Below are 17,492 nucleotides of genomic sequence, written 5' to 3'. Positions count from 1 at the left end.
GCCACAGTGCCAGCCCTGGTATTTTCAATATACCAACATAAAGGCATTCAACTATCCAATAATGAATAAGAGTAAATTGGAAATGATGAAGAGATTTTTTTTAAAAGATTGATTTATTTATTTGAGAGTCAGAGTTACACAGAGAGAGAAGGAGAGGCACAGAGAGAGAGGTCTTCCATCTGCTGGTTCACTCCCCAGTTGGCCACAATGGCTAGAGCTGCGCCGATCTGAAGCCAGGAGCCAGGAGCTTCCTCTGGGTCTTCCCACGTAGGTGCAGGCACCCAAGGACTTGGGCCATCCTCCACTGCTTTCCCAGGCCATAGCAGAGAGCTGGTTCAGAATTGCAGCAGCCAGGACTTGAACTAGTGCCCATATATGGGCTGCTAGAACTGCAGGTGGCCTCTTTACCTGCTATGCCACAGTGCCGGCCCCTGAACAGAATTATTTAAAGACTTGTTCTGGAGATTCGGTTTGCTTAGAATCAGTTAGTCAGCATCTCTTCTCAGTGGGAAAAGCTGTACACAACTCTACCTCCCCCAGAACTCAAGCACTGTGTCCCCAGCCTTCCCAGCACTCCTCAAAACAATGAGGCCCAAGATCAAACTTCTTGGCTCCTGGATCCACATATTTATTCCCACCGCCACCCCATGGCATACCCCTGCACAGAGAAGGGCATTCGTTCTTGTGGTTGGAATGTGGGCCACTGCTGAAGAACAGTCCCGTGTTACATCTGGCTTAATCCCTCCTGAGCATGCTTCCTCTGTACCTGCTGCTGTTCATGTCTGTGCAGTGCAGTCTTCAGCAAACAATCTTCTCTGGCTGTTCTGTAATTCACCGTGTCATCCTGGGAAAAATCAGGTTCCCCAGCTACAAAACAGAGTAGATAGTCTAAAGAATCCCTTTCAACTTGAAGTCTTATCAGACATGTACTGTGGGGGCCGCGCCGTGACATAGCAGGTAAAGCTGCCGCCTACAGTTGTGGCATCCCATATGGGTGCTGTTTGGAGTCCCAGCTGCCCTACTTCTGATCCAGCTCTCTGTTATAGCCTGGGAAGGCAGTAGAGGATGGCCCAAGTCTTTGGGCCCCTGCACCTGTGTGGGAGACCAGGAAGAAGCTCCTGGCTCCTGACTTCAGATCAGTGCAGTTCCAGCTATTTCAGCCAACTGGGGAGTGAACCAGCAGGTGGAAGACCTCTCTCTCTTTCTCTCTCTCTCTCTCTCTCTCTCTCTCTGCTTCTCCTTCTCTCTCTCTGTATAACTCTTTCAAGTAAATAAATAAATCTTTTTAAAAAAATATACTTCGTTGGGGCCAGCGCTGTGACACAGTAAGTTAATCCTCCACCTGCAGTGCCGGCATCCCATATGGGCATCAGTTCTAGTCCCAACTGCTCCTCTTCCGATGCAGCTCTCTTCTATGGCCTGGGAAAGCAGTGGAGGATGGCTCAAGTCCTGGGCTCTTTAACCCACGTGGGAGACTGGAAGAAGCTCCTGGCTCTTGGCTCCTGGCTTCAGATTGGCACAGCTCCAGCCGTTGCAGTCATTTGGGGAGTGAACCAATGGACAGAAAATTTTTCTCTCTGTCTCTCCCTCTCACTGTCTGTAACTCCACCTCTCAAATAAATAAATAAAATCTTTAAAAAAAGTATTCTATCTATAAAAAGTATAATAGTAATCATATTTATAATTATAAGTATATAATTATATATTTTTATCTGTCATATACTTACAATATTTTATATATTATAACTATATTTATATGATACTGGATCTTATATATTACCATTGTATGTTGTTAATATGCTAAATATTAATTATAGTAAATAATTTCTATAAGAAATAATAATGATTATACTATACCATTCTATTTACTTACAATAAAATTAATCTATAATTTATCTTATATAATTACATAATTCTATTAATTTATGTAATGATAATGATATAATATTAATTACTACTATTTAATAAGCTCCTACCATGTGTTGAGACATTTTTCTTCTTTCCTATCTACCACTAGCTTTTGCCTAATAATGCTAACTCACTCTTTAGGTCTTGCTCAGCACAGCTGTCCATTCCTTCAGGGAGATTTTGCCAGCTCCCTTTAGCCTGGGTTAGATGCCCCTGCCACTCCCATAGCTCCTTGTAGTTCTCCCATGGCAACATTTATCACACTATATTGGAGTTGCCTGTTTGACTGTTGAGCCTTCCAAAAAGATCATAAGCCCCACAAAAAGAGGTCAAGCAATTACTTTGTTATTCTTTATATTACTAGTGCCCAGAATAGTATCTGCCACACAGTAGGTACTCAATAAATATTTGGATTTTGTTGGACAAATACTAATTAAGGCAAGGCACCTTTTAAGTCATCTAATTGGAAAAAATTAGCATAGCAATAAAAAAAACCCAAGTCTTCCTAAATCAGTTAGTTCACACTTCCTTTCTCAAACGTGGCTATAAAAAGGAGCAAGAAACTCAAGTGAAATAGACTCTGCCAGCACAGAGCCGCTCTGGTGCAGACATTTAGACCCCAGAAGAAGATGGCTCTGCACCACCTATGGATCTTGCTCCTTTGCCTGCCTATCTGTGAGTTCTGATCTTTGCTAACCCCTCCTGCTTCTCATTGTTCTAAAAATTACGTTTGGGAAGATAGTGAAGTGTTGCTTTAATCTGTTTTTAACGTAATGCCCTAAGTCTCAGTATATTTTATACTCAAAAGAAAACCAACTGAATGGGGAGAAGCTAAAGATCCAAGCCTAAGTGATTTTCAGTGGTAAGAGTTCATATTTCTGAATTTTATCTGTGCTGCCTCCAAAGCTCTGAGATAAAACTATCTTCTCAGAAGAAGGGTTAGCACTTGGTAAACCCACCCCCCAAGCTTGACAAAAACATTATCCAAAACATTGAATAACTAAAAGCAATTTCTTTCTGGCACTAGAGTATCTTATATGTTTTTTCAGAAATATTTTCTTCCTAACTATGTTTCATTGTTCTATCATGTTAGAGTGATGTATCGCATGATCATCGTAAAATCTCATCTCTATGCTCTGTTTATTTTCAAAGCACATTCCCAGATACTGGCCTACTTTTATCCCCCTCAAAACTCTCTAAATTAAATTGAAGAGATCTTTATCTCATTTTTACAAATAAGTTAACTATCAAAAAAAAAAAGAGGTATGGAACATTAAATTAAAATTAAACTAACTTTAAAACCTTGTTTTTCTTACTTATGGCTTAATAGCAAACTATAAAGGACAAAAATGAATATTGGTTGTTATTAGTACAAACTATGTAATATTAAGATGGCATGGCATTATTACCTCATCAAATTCAAATAATTTCCCTGGTTAGACAAAAACTTACCATGTTTGAAGTCTCTGAATCTAGTTCTATCTAGTTGGTATCTCTTGCCAACTCTGGAAATATAGTAGAAAACTTCTGGCATGAGTTAGAAGCCAGTGAATGTAGTGGGTTAGGGTTTTCTGAAAATGTAGAAACAATACCTGTGATTCCTCTTGTCCCCTTGGCAATTTAAAGTTGTGGCTCCTTTATTTTGATCTTCGTGGTTTTTGTAACCATGAGGTAAGGCAAGGCTCTGGAGCCAGTGAATGGTCACCCTTGTGTGGCAGACTGAAAGTGCAAGATGGAGAGATGAGTTGGATCTAGGAATGCCCCTAATCTTTCAGAGAAAGACTAGACAGAATTTTATACCATTTAATTTTTAAGGAATTCTGTGATTTTGTGTTTATATTCTTGCTATCTAAAGAAAACCATTAAAATAGAAAGCTAGATGTGATTAATTCCATTATGCAAAGAAAAAATAAACTAAGATTCTGAAGTTTAAAATTTTTCCTGAAGTTTCACCTCCTGAAATTGGTAGAGCTGGAGACACATCTTTATTCTTCTCATCCCAAAGCTAGAGGTCTTTCTGCTACATCTGACCTCACTCATTAAGTTTTAAAATCCCTGATGTTCTGCAAGGGCTAGCACTGGTTAAGACAAAAGGCAGCTCTAGTCACTTCCCCATGTACTGAAACTGAAATGAAAGCAGTGGGTTCAGTTAGTAGCTAACCAGTCACTCACCGGCTTTATGACCCTAGGAAAGTTATCTAACCTCTCTCACTTGGTTGTTTCCATCTCTAAGTGGGAAAATTATTAATACAGTAGGGTTATTTTGAGATCAGAATAATAATGCATATACAGCACTTAGCATAGAACAGGAACATAAAGTGCTTAACAAATATTATCTAGTTCTATTGTTTTTCACACTTGCTTTGCATACATTATTAGGAACGGCTGTGGCTTTATAACATCAAAATACTGGGCAGCCCAAGCAATGTGAGCAGGAGTTTGAGCTTAAGTATGGGCTGACAGCATACTGGAAAAGAAAACCAGGGGAGATATTCCTTTTATCAGGGACCCAAGAAATAGGGAGTAGAGGCTTGTATTTTGCTCGCTTGTTTCTGATGGTTTATGTTATTGTTTTTTAATTAAGATAAGAGAGAGACAAATACACACACACAAAGGGAGTTTCCATTGATTGTTTTATTCCCTAAATGCCCTCAACAGTTAGACTGATCCATGGCCAAAGCCAGAATCCAGGAATGCAATCTGGGTCTCCCATATGGTTAGCAGGAACCCAATTACTTAAGCCATCAAGGTTGCTTCCAAGGGCCTGCATTGGGAGGAAACTGGAGTCAGGATCTATCTACAGCCAGGAAATCAAACCCAGGCATGACATTATGGGACACAGGTGTCTTAACTGCTAGGCCAAATGCTCACTTCAGGGCTTACTTTCATAGAAGAAAAGTCAGAAGTACCTTCCATATCATTCCCCTTTACTGATGTATCTTTTTGCCTTATGTATCTTTCCACAAACATTTCCTTATTGCAAAAAATATATCCTAAATTTCTCCTGCAACTATTCCTGGTAGAGGCGAGCCCTCATTTTTAGTGCTAGGCTTAAGAGTCAACACTGATTTTATGCACCTCTGTAGAATTCTCAGCAGAAGCAATTAAGATGATTTGGAGAGCTGAATGTAGAAAGTCTCACTTCCCCCTAAAATAATTAGCATAAGGGAAGTTCAAGTGTGGAAACTCATGACTCCTCTGTATAAGGAAATTTATTTCTGGGCACCAAGACTCACAGTCTTATGTTCTGATCTCGAATTTATCATCATAACATGGAGAACACTGACTCTGACTGTACTTCCACTTACCCTCCTAACCACTCACCCTCGGGTGATAGAAGATGAAAGAGTCCACTGCCTTTGCTCCTGACCCATTCCTTCCTCATGAAGTCAGAGATTTCACAGTGAATTCTTCCTTTTCTCCATGGCTTTCATGCTGTTATTTCTGCAACTCCTTCCCTTTGCACCTTTCTCCTCTCTCTCATTAGTAAGAGTAATCAACCATGTAAGGAAAAATCACCACATGTCAAGCATTACTCTAAGCAGTCTATTGTATTGAGAAAATGGCTATCAGCTCTGGTCTTCACTGTACCCTAGGGGATGTGTGTTATCACGACACTTATTTACAGATGGAGACACTGATAATACAAAAAGTGATGGAGGTAGGATCTATACGCCAAGGTCCTTAGACTTAATCAATTCAATATGCTGTCTCCACCCACTTTGATGCTGAAATGGAGTAAAATACTGTCTCCATTGTTGATGGTTATCACAATTGGGAATTTGTCAATAAAGAGTGATGATTTATTTATTCCCATCAAGTCAAGACTATTTGGGTAGAATCTGCACCTGTCTGTACACCCACTGTAGAGGGGAATGTGGCTGGCAGGCGGCTCCTTGTGAATTATAGAAGTTTAGGCAGGCCAAAAAAGCAGAACATCCCAGGCAGTAACCATCTCCAGACAGTTCAAGTACCATTCACGCCTGAATTATTTGGATTGACCTGAATTAACTACTTTAAAAAGCATAATATCAAGATGGTCTTGCTGTCTTATTGGATGTAGACCAGTCATGGGGTGTTCCAGGAGTCAAAACTTGGAAATCCAAAAGGTGAAATGCCCACTTGGATATCTGTCCTTGGAAATTAGACACCAGATGCTGACAGAGCATCCTTGCAGAGATGGGCCTTCAAGATGAAGACAAGGCCTCTAGTCCAGAAAGAGATTTCAGCAGAGAGCTAACACTGAAAGGGCTCAAGAGTGGAAGCCCAGATAAAGAAATGGAAAGCTGTTGTGTAAGGGGGAAAGCTAGATATCAAGATATCAGCTCTAGACTCAGTTTCCAAACTGAGGCTGGGACATTGTGCCCAGTAATCCTGTAATGACACAGGAGAGAGCAGAAACCCAACTTGTCAGCCCATTTTGCTGAAGCAGCCCGGGAGGTCAGTGTGGTAACCAGCAAGGCATCAAGAGCATTTTCACAGCAGGAGTTCTAGGCCATTCAGCCTACTTGGGTATTCCAGAATCAAACCTTTCTTGTCTTAGACATTGGAGGGGATGAATCTGCAAGGTTGGGGCTAACTAGATTCATCAATGTGGAATTTGGAAAAGAAAGAGAAATGAGCAATCATTAGGGGAATGAGTACTAATGCTGGTTGAACTGTCTAGATACCCATATTTCTGTTATCCAACTCAATGTTCAATTATATGCTAATGGAAGGGAGCAATGACAAAACAATGGATGGCTGTGACCTTATATTTGTTTTGAGGTTTTTGTGTGTGCATTGTGTGTATGTGTATATTTGTACATGTCTGCTTGTTTTGAAACAACCAATTTAAATCAATCCAGATCTCAATAAAGATAATATAAAGTAAAAACTTCAGGGGAAAATAGAATATAATTGTATGGAGGGGCATGTAGTGCCAGTATCCCATAGGGGTGCCAGTTCAAGACCTGGCTGCTCCACTTCCAATCCAGCTTTCTGCCACGACCTGGGAAAGCAGTAGAAAGATGGCTCAAGTGCTTGGGCCCCTGCACTCTCATGAGAGACCTGGAGGAGGCTCCCGGCTCCTTGCTTCGGATTGGAACAGCTCCGGCTGTTGTGGCTACCTGGGGAGTGAGCCAGCAAATGGAAGACCTCTCTCTCCCTATCTATCTCTATCTCTGCCTCTCTAACTCTGCCTTTCAAATGAATAAATCTTAATAATGTAATCATATGGGAGTGGTAAGTTCCTTTTTTATTACACTGTGACCAAGGACTTTCTATCTGTATGGAGAATGACACAAAACAACTTCTCTCCAAGCTGCTTTTTCCTCTTTTCCTCCATTCAGTTTAACCCAATTCTCTTTTGGGTGCCACATGGATGACCTCTCATAATCCTCCCAAGCCTGCAATATCCATGTAGGTTCCACCCCAACTTATTGACTCCAGAAGGCCGTATATGAAAAAAGGAAATTGAGTTGGTGTCAAAAACAGAAAAAGAAATTCTATTTGAAGCATTCTAATGAAACAAGGACATGGAATTGTCTGCTAAGAAGTAATGCAATCTCCCCTCATTTCCTTTCTTATCAAAGCAATGCACTGATCTCTGACATCTCCCCAATACTTCAACCCTTCTTTTCTGCCTCGGAGTCAGCTGGGTGTTATTTCAACCTCTATAAAGCTGCTGATTTGCTTTATATGACAAATATTTAATGTCCACTATATGCCAGGCACTATTCTAAGAGGTTTACAGATATCAACTCACTTGACCCTTCTAACATATCTATGATGTCACCACTGTGACGTTCATTTTAAAGCTGAGGGCGCTGAGGCACAGAGAGCACACTAACTCCCCAGGGCCCACGACCAGTCCCTGACAAAGCCAGGACTCGAGCCCAGGCAGTTGCATTTTTAATCACTAAGTCAAAGTGCTTCACACTGGGGCAGGCAGTGGACACACCTCCAGGCAAGACTCCCCAGGGACTCTCAAGGTCCCTCCCCACTATCGTGTGTACCCCACGTGTACTCTCCTTCAACTAGTCCTCCTCACGACTCTCTGAAGTAGCAGGATGGCTCTGTCCTAGCTCATTTACTGGCGAGGACCCAGAGACCTGCTAGGTAAGAGGCATGAAAGGTCAAGGACTGGTCGCTAACAGACCCTTGACTAGAACCTGCTTCTCAATCCCCACTTCAGGACACTTGCAGTAACCATGGTCTGGGTCTAAATAAATTTTTCCTAGAAACAATGTAGAATACTGGAGTAGAAGTAGAAAAAAAGTTAGTTAGCCAACTGCTCCTGCTACTGCTGCTTATTCTTTTAGAGTACAGTAGAAATATTTTTATTTAACCTATTTAAGAGCTTAATCATTTACAAACACATTGATCCTATTATTTATACAGAAAGAACTCCATTTTTTTTTTAAAATAGTGCTACTGTCAACCTCTGCTTGGCCATTTTTTAATAATCCAGCTAAGTTTCCTAAAGTCATTTGAGGTTAGGGAGAATTCGATAAATAAATTTGAGACACGTCTAGTTAAACAGATTGAATTACTTTAAACTTTGACCTTTTACACTAAGACCCAAAGACCCATAAATGTTCTCTCTGCCCTCATTTTTGCTCATGCTTTGTTGTTTACTTCCTTGGTTTTTGTTGTTGTTTTGGTTTGGTTTGGTTTTTTTGGACAGGCAGAGTGGACAGTGAGAGGGAGAGACAGAGAGAAAGATCTTCCTTTTTCTTTGGTTCACCCCCCAATGTCCACTGCAGCCTGCGTGCTGTGGCCGGCGCACTGCGCTGATCCGAAGCCAGGAGCCAGGTGCTTCTCCTGGTCTCCCATGTGGGTGCAGGGCCCAAGGACTTGGGCCATCCTCCACCGCTCTCCCGGCCACAGCAGAGAGCTGGACTGGAAGAGGGGCAACCAGGACAGAATCCGGCACCCCGACCAGGACTAGAACTTGGGGTGCCGGCGCCACAGGTGGAGGATTAGCCTATTGAGCCATGGCCTACTTTCTTGTTTTTTATTGATGGAAAATGGGATCAGTAGCAAGCAAAAAATGGGATCCGTAGCAAGCAACCACTTAATTAACACTCATTAATCAGCAGTGACTGAAACAAATGCTTTGCAACCAAAATGATTACACTTTAGTAGGAGTGGGTTGGAGGGGAAGTTGAGGAGACAATAAGTACCTTCACATGCAATGTTTAAATGAAAGTGAAGCTAGGCACTAGATAGTGAGGGGGCAGAGACTGCTACTTTTGGACATGGGTGATCAGGCCAGATCTTCACAATGAGATGACATTACACTAGAAAATGAAACAAAGTGAGGATGTGCTGTGCTGAGTGGATAGGAGAGGAGAGCAGCAAGTGCAGAGAGTTCCCCCGCTTGTTTGGAGAACAAAAGAAACCAGTGTGGTTGGAGCAAGTAAAAAGGGGAAGGAGAGAAGATACGGAAGGAGAGACCAGATCAGACAGGGACTTGTTGATGATGGTAGACCACCTGAAAGGAGACCAAGGAGCACCCCCAACCCAAAGTATACACTATCCTTTGTTTAACTAGAATCTAGGACGCCCAACAAAGTTTTTGATCTAAACACCAATGTCATCAATATTTGATATTTCAAAATCACTTGGGGTTCCACTCCACACTAGTACATTTCTCTGAAGAATTTTCCTCTAACCATTGAAAGACCTCCTACAGAATCATCTTTACAACCAGCTGGAATTCCTGATTCCTTTCTGTTTTTTTATCTTCTCTTTCATTTTCTCATAATTCCTATTGCCTTCTTCTAAGCAGTGGCTTTTGGCAGCTATGTGACCATGAAACATTTGTAAACTCTGCCATATACATGGAATGGATCATCCAGACACAGAAAGATGTGATGAACTAGAAAATATGCCCCAGCTCAAACTAGGACACGGTGCCCTGTGCCCAGGCTGCTGTCATGCTAGCCTGTGGTTCTGGGCTTGTTCTTCACCGTAGCTACCAATGTCGCAGTAAAGAGACTTTTTCCATCTAAATCTGCACTCCAAGGTTTCAGCCTTTTCTTGCTCTTGCTTCTTGCCTTCCTCCTACCCTTCCCATCAGTGGTCCGGAATACAGAATTTAGGAAATCACACTGAGGAGATGTTATAAATGTGGGTTACCCAGGGGTTGGCGCTGTGGCACAGCAGGTAAAGCCACCACCTAGAGTGTGGCCATCCCATACGGGTGCCCGTTCAAGTCCCAGATGCTCCACTTCTGATCCAACTCCCTGCTAATGGCCTGGGAAAGCAGCAGAGGATGGCCCAAATGCTTAGGTTCCTGCACCCACATGGGAGACCTGAATGAAGCTCCTGGCTCCTGGCTTTGGACAGGCCCAGCCCCAGCCATCCTGGCCATTTGGGGAGTGAGTCAGCAGATGGAAGTCCTCTCTGTCTCTCCCTCTCTCTCTCTCTCTCTCTCTTTCTCTGTAACTCTGTTTTTCAAATAAAAAAATAAATCTTTTACATGCGGTTTACTTCTCTTCACTGGGCTCTGATAACTTCTCAGCAATCATTAATTTGTTAATCCCTTGTTGACTTCCTGTAGTGATGTTCCTTCTAGGAACGTTTCCCAATTTTTTTTTCTTTTACATTCATCAGAAAAGAAATAGCGATTACTAGTTATATGTGCCAGGCACTGTGCTGGGTGCCTTAGGAGTATCTTCATGGTTGCATTTAATGATTGCCCACATTTTAGAGTTGAGGAACCTAAGGATTAGTGAATTTGGGTAATATTCTGAAGATGACAGAGCCAGATTCGCATATACCTGGATTCAAACCTGTGCCCCTAATGTGGATACTCCCCAGCCAGCCCCACCCCTGGCCTGCTTACCCTTGACACACAGGCTTGCCTTCCACATTCCAGAAGAGACGAAGCCCATCAAGAACGACTGCCTTCCATTTTATCCTCTTTGCTCTGAACATCCACTATGTATCTAGCAGCTTCTGGGTGAGCTCATGATTCTCTGAGGCAGGGATCATTATATCCCATCTTCCAGCAAAGTAAGATAAAGTCCTCAGCAAATGTCAAGGATGGACTGTGAACAGGTTCCACCAGGTTCAAGTCCGCTTTCTCACCTTGACCAAGCAGTCCCGCTTCTCTCCCCGTAACCCACAACACCCAGAGTACCTTTGTTCTTTCATTCAATCTTCCGTTCTCCCTTCCCCTCAAGAGAAGGTGCGACCTCCACTGATGGAAAATTGAGAGCTGTCACTGCCCACTCCTTTCCTTTCATCTTGTGTTCCATGACAGAGTCTCTCGTGCTGTGCTGGGTGTTGCAAATTTGTTGGCAAGGCCCCTGGACTCAAGTTGTTCATAGTTTCAGTAACACAGACTCATGGATCCATGGCTACCACAAAGGTGGCAAGGAAACATAGAGCCCCAGAGTGCTTATGGGTAGGCTCGCCTACCCAAGGGCAGATCTGTCAGGGGAATTGCCTCTGCTCACCGGCTCTAGCACTTCTCCCCCACACATGTATTCTATTTTTTAAGATTTATTTTTATTTATTTGAATGTCAGAGTTACATAGATAGAGGAGAGGCAGAGAGAGACAGAGAGAGAGAGAGAGAGAGAGAGGTCTTCCATCCGATGGTTCACTCCCCAACTGGCTGCAACAGCCGGTGCTGCGCCCATCTGAAGCTAGGATCCAGGAGCCTCTTCTGGGTCTCCCACGCAGGTGCAGGGACCCAAGGACTTGGACCATCGTCCATTGCTATCCCAGGCCATAGCAGAGAGCTAGATAGGAAGTGGAGCTGCTGGGACTCGAACTGGCTCCCATATGGTATGCCAGCACTTCAGGCCAGGGCATTAACCCACTGCGCCACAGCACCAGCCCCCATCTATTCTATTTTAAAAACAAAATCAAGTACATTTATTTTCCTTGACAGTACAGGAATATTGTGGCCTCCAATTCAATTATCCTACTTGTGCTACATTCTCAAAAGCCACCATAACCCCCAATAGGCAAATCCATGAGCATTTTCTTTATCCCACTTGTTCACGCTGACTCACTAGCCATCAGTGACAACTTTCTCCCTGGGACTCTGTACGCTCAGGTTCCATGATATTGTCTACCACAGGGGCCACTATTACCACCCAGTGTGTTTGATTTCTCTTGATGGTGCCTCTTTTGTAAATGTAAGACCTGTTCACAAGACTCAACCTGAGACTTCAGTCTCTCTCCACCTGAATGATCCTCCTTTCTTTTTTTTTTAATAAAGATTTATTAATTTATTTGAAAGTCAGAGTTACACAGAGAGAGGAGAGGCAGAGAGAGAGGACTTCCATCTGCTGGTTCACTCCCCAGTTGGCTGCAATGGCCAAAGCTGTGCCGATCCAAAGCCAGGAGCCAGGAGCTTCCTCCAGGTCTTACACGGAGGTGATGGGGCCCAAGCACTTGGGCCAACATATACTGCTTTCCCAAGCCATAGCAGAGAGCTGGATCAGAAGTGGAGCAGCCAGGACTTGAACCGGCGCCCTTATGGGATGCTAGCACTGCAGGCAGTGGCCTTACCCGCTATGCCACAGCGCTGGCCCTCTCCTTTCTTTCAATAATGCTCTGCCAGTGGATTATTTCCTAATCTCTTGACTTTTAGTTTCACAATAAGTAACAAAAGCAATAAAGTGAGAATGGCTTCAACAAGAAAGAAGTTTATTTCTTGCTCATATTAAAAAAAAAAAAAAGCCCAGGAGTGTCAGTTCACAGTTGGTAAAGTGGTTTACAAAATCATGCTTTCTATCTTCCTGCTCCACCATCCTCAGGACTTGGCTTCCTCCTTGTAATCCATCATGTCTGTCTGAGAAGCAGCTGTTAGAATGTCCCAGCCTGCAAGGAGCAAGAAGGAGATGAAGAAAGAAACGTGCCCTCTTCTTCAAGACAAAGAAGTCACATACAACACTTCCACTTTCATATTTGTGGCCTGTTTGTAGTCACAGGAGCAAACTCAGTAAGCAGAAAGCCGGGCAATGTAATCTTTATTCTGGGTGGCGTTCAATGCCATGCTAAAAGTTAGGTATTCTACTGGTAGGCATGAATCAAAAAACAAATGCAGCAGAATAGCTAGCAGGGTCTGCTACCCTCCCTCAAACAACACTCCCAGCTCATTCTGTCTCCTTATCATCCATCCTTCCAGCTGCTTATTTAGAGGGTACACTAGCATCTCATGTTCAAACTATTTCTAGCACTAAACTTCCCTTTCCCTTTTGACTTATTTCTGCCATAAACTTTGGTTTTTCCAAGAACTACTAGTTCTGCACTGGTATGAAACAGAAACTCACAGTATACTGTTGAATGATCAAATTCTGTTGCAGACTTCCTGATTCTTTGCCTTGTTTGGCAAGGCAAATTTCTTGTTTCTCTCAAGTCCACAGTCTTCCATTCCCATGATTATCCCCTGGGTTCACACCCAGATGGCTCTAACAGTCTCCCAGGTGGTCTCTCTAGTCCAACTTCTCTTTCCTCTTATTCTTTCTCATTACTGAACATTACTGTGACCTTGAAAAATTATCTTGATCATCATCCTCAAAAACTTTAATAGCTCTCCTCTGCCTTTCCTTCTGTTCTGTTACACAGTCTACACTGACTCAACCATGTAACAATTCTCCTGCTTTTACACTTTTGTTCAAGACTCTGAGGACCTGACATATGCTTCCTTTCTCATTACATCCAGTAAAATACTGTTTACCCTTCAAGATCCTCTTCAAATTCTGTGTCTCCAAGAAGTTTTCTCGAACCACTACAGCTCAAAGTAATTTCTATTTCCTTTAAATCTCATCTGAAAGTTCTGCCTCTACTATTCACTTGAATTTATTCATTTACTATCTCATACTGCCAAAGGCAGTACATACATATGTGTATATCCCTAATTAGATAGTAAATTCTAAAGGAAAGTTTGGGAACCTATCTTGGGCACAGACCAGCATAATACTTTTCTTTTTTTAGCTCATTCTTTTTTTTATTGAGAAGAGAAACATTTATTTTATTTTTTTAAAGATACATTTATTTTGGTGCCATTTTTTAAAAATCTATATTTTTCATAATAATCCTTTTACACAAACTTTCTGAAGACCTCTTGATATTTCAGCAGAGAATTTCTTTTTTTAGAAAGCTTTATTTTATAAATATAAATTTCATAGGTACAGCTTTTGGATTATAGCGGTTCTTCCCCCCATACCTGCCCTCCCACCCTCAAACAGTCCAACCTCCTACTCTCTCTCCCATCTCATTATTCATTAAGGTTCATTTTTAATTATTTTTGTATACAGAAGACCAACTCTGTATTAAGTAAAGATTTCAACAATCTGCACCCACACAGACACACAAAGTATAAAGTACTGTTTTACCGTTAATTCTCATAGTACAACTCATTAAAGACAGAGGTCCTACATGGGGAGTAAGTGCACAGTGACTCCTGTTGTTGATTTAACAATTGACACTCTTATTTATGACATCAGTAATTATCTGAGGCTCTTGTCATGAGCTGCCAAGGCTTTGGAAGCCTCTTGAGTTCACAAACTCTGACCTTATTTAGACAAGGCCATAATCAAAGTGGAAGTTCTCACCTCCCTTCAAAGAAAGCTACCTCCTTCTTTGATGGTCCGTTCTTTCCACTGGGATCCTACTCACAGAGATCTTTCATGTAGACCATTTTTTGCCACAGTGTCTTGGCATTCCAGGCCTGAAACAGCATAATACTTTTCATGATAAGTCTTCAAGACATGTCCATGCCACACGTTCTCTCTGAAATTTAGTTCATTCCAGGGACTATGGCATTTGGATCCCTTTAACACTCAAAAAAATAAATATTGGTAATGATTGATGTGGTGGTTTCTTTATAAAACTGAAATTTGCTCTTTTATGAGCAAATTGAGTCTACCAAGAGTCCCTAAAACCATCCCTGAATACTAATACCTATATTAACCTTAAAAATGCTCTTGGCTGGCGCCCGCCTAGTAGCACCAGCACACCAGGTTCTAGTCCCAGTCGGGGCGCCGGATTCTGTCCCTGTTGCCCCTCTTCCAGGCCAGCTCTCTGCTATGGCCCAGGAGTGCAGTGGAGGATGGCCCAAGTGCTTGGGCCCTGCACCCACCCCATGGGAGACCAGGAGAAGCACCTGGCTCCTTCCTGGCTTCGGATCAGCGCAGTGTGCCGGCCGCAGCCCGCCGGCCGCGGCGGCCATTGGAGGGTGAACCAACGGCAAAGGAAAACCTTTCTCTCTGTCTCTCTCTCTCTCTCACTGTCCACTCTGCCTGTCAAAAAAAAATACTCTTAACACTCATTCGTGCTCCTTTATGGCCCTCACATCATAGGGGTGACCTATGGAACCCCTAAAGAGCACGGACCAGTTGTTTAAAGGATGGTTAGCATTATCAACCTCGGAAATAACTATTATTTACTTGGCATTAATGGTTAACAAAATACTTGTACTCGTGTCATATAATTTGCTGCTCACTACAGAGACAGGGCAAATATTAGTTATTATTTCCATCCTGTGGATGAAGAAGCACATTCAGAACGGCTTTGTGACTTGAATGTTGCCCAGCTCATCAGCCGCAGGGCTGACACCTGCAGCTTCTGCCTCCCTGCCTTTCCACTACTTGCTACGGCTTTGCAGCTGCACAGTGGGAGTGTTTAAAGGTGGCAGAACCTTTATTGCATGCCTGTGTGTGAACCCTCTGCCTTTGCACAGCCATCACAGGATGCTGACCTATAACACCAGGAACACAAATAACAGCAGACTTCCCCCAGCTTCACCCACCACTGCCTGATTGCCCTTTGATGTCCAGCACCATTTCCTGCCTTCTACGGGAGGTGACAAGCACTTTTAAAACTGCACCCCACACCAATCACTTGTGGCTTTACAGTCGCCCTCAGTACCAAGAAGCCCTTGGCATGCGCAAGCTGCCTCCACACTTCCTGGGACTTGGCTGAGAGACCTCATCAGTATTACAAGTCTGTGGACACCACGTCCTATTCACCTCCTCATTCACATTCACATAATATGAATCCACAGAGAGGAGTGGTGATTAGGTTCCAGGGCCTGACTTTGAAAAAGCCTGGAGAAACAGGAGATCGAGAATCCGGTCTGACTGTAAAATTTGCAGGGACCAATGCATCAGGAAAAGTGGAGCTCCTTGTTAAAATAGTATTAAGAACTTGAAGGTGGCATTACAGGCAAGTTCACGGGGCTTCTGAGCTCAGGGCTCTGTGCAGCTGTGCAGCTCACATACCCACGTCGAGGACATCCAGGGACTTGGGCTGCGGTGTTCCAAGTGCCCCTTGAGTGGACCTCACCAGCCCAGCAGGACGGTTTAGCTGGGGAGAACTACCATTCAGAGTGTTGGCAAACTATGACTGCAACCACTAAAGGCAGCATTAGCCTCGCTTTCTGTCCCCACAAGGGTTTGCTCCTAAAGCTCTTAACATTCAGCATTCATCACAGTTTTACTTTCCACTTATATGAACATCTGTCTCAGTCCCTGGGTTCTGAAATCCTGAGGGCTTCCACATATGCTTATTTATGCCTGTCTCTAGCACAGCCCCTGACGTATAGTTAGCACTCAATAAATGTTTATAGACAGAAGTCCCTGGTTTGCCCCCTATCCAGCCCTCTAACCCCAACCCCAGGGCCTGTTACATCTCCTTCTGTACTTAGTACAGCTGATTGTCAGGCCTTACTTGGGCTATTCCTCCTAATAGAAAAACCTTCATTGCCCGGTAAGGAAGGGGGTTTATGTCAGCAGTCCCTGGGGCTCAGTCAGCAGTTGCTGGGGTGACAGGGAAAGGTAGCCACAATTAGACAACCATCATGTTGAGAATCTTTTTGTTTTTGTGACACTTCACAGTCATTTATATTCTTAGAGAACCTTATTTTTCCCCATACATTCCAATCTCCGGGTAAACTTGAAGTTAACCAGTATCCACTTATGTGGGAGATTTAGGTACTGGTCTTTGGAGGTTACATGTAGCCTGTGCACATCAGAATAACCAACAAGCTGTTGTGGCTCATGCCCTTTCTGTCAGAGCTATGTCTTACTTGTTGTTAATTACTTTGACTACAACCCATGCTGGGCCCAAATGCTGTCTCTCACTACAGAAACCTCGGTGAATGACAGGATAATAAAGAGGAGGAGAAGGAGGAAAAATATTCTCTCTCATTCTGCAAACTATGTAATGAATCAATTTACCTTCTCAAGGTGATAGAGAGGAGGAGGAGGAGAAAATGAGCCTGCCACGCTTCCTATGTGATATTTTTAGGACCCATCCTCCAGCTCTCAGGAGCAAGCGTTCCAGAACATAAGCATACCAGAACATAACAAGCCCCCTTTCCCCTAGCCATTCTCCCATGGTACCATAATACTTATGCGCTTGGTATCTACCCATCTGTTGATGTGCTGTCCGGTCACCACTGGTGTCTTCCTGTAACAGTAAATTCCAGAGCAAGACCTGTATCTGGTTTTTTCTTCACCTTTGTGTGTTAGCCCCTTGTAGGATGCTTCAGACTAGATGCTCAACAACCATTTGTATCATAAATTAAATTAATAAATACCTGCCATAGTATGTGGGGAAAAAACTGACCCAGAA

The 17,492-nt window shown here is 43.0% G+C and overlaps 1 protein-coding gene across 2 annotated transcripts in view; it reads left to right on the top strand.

Moving 5' to 3' along the window:
• The first annotated feature begins 2,511 nt into the window (after positions 1-2,511).
• Positions 2,512-17,492, top strand: part of CD84 (CD84 molecule) — a 35,144-nt gene continuing 20,163 nt past the window's right edge. For both annotated transcript variants that reach the window (XM_062193713.1, XM_062193714.1), the window contains exon 1: positions 2,512-2,583. In XM_062193713.1, coding sequence (XP_062049697.1) covers positions 2,538-2,583 — 46 coding nt within the window. In that variant the 5' untranslated portion in view covers positions 2,512-2,537. The remainder of the gene's footprint in view (positions 2,584-17,492) is intronic.

Source organism: Lepus europaeus, chromosome 5 (genome assembly GCF_033115175.1).
Source record: "Lepus europaeus isolate LE1 chromosome 5, mLepTim1.pri, whole genome shotgun sequence".
NCBI classification, from domain to species: domain Eukaryota; kingdom Metazoa; phylum Chordata; class Mammalia; order Lagomorpha; family Leporidae; genus Lepus; species Lepus europaeus.
This window is presented reverse-complemented; position numbering and strand designations above follow the sequence as displayed.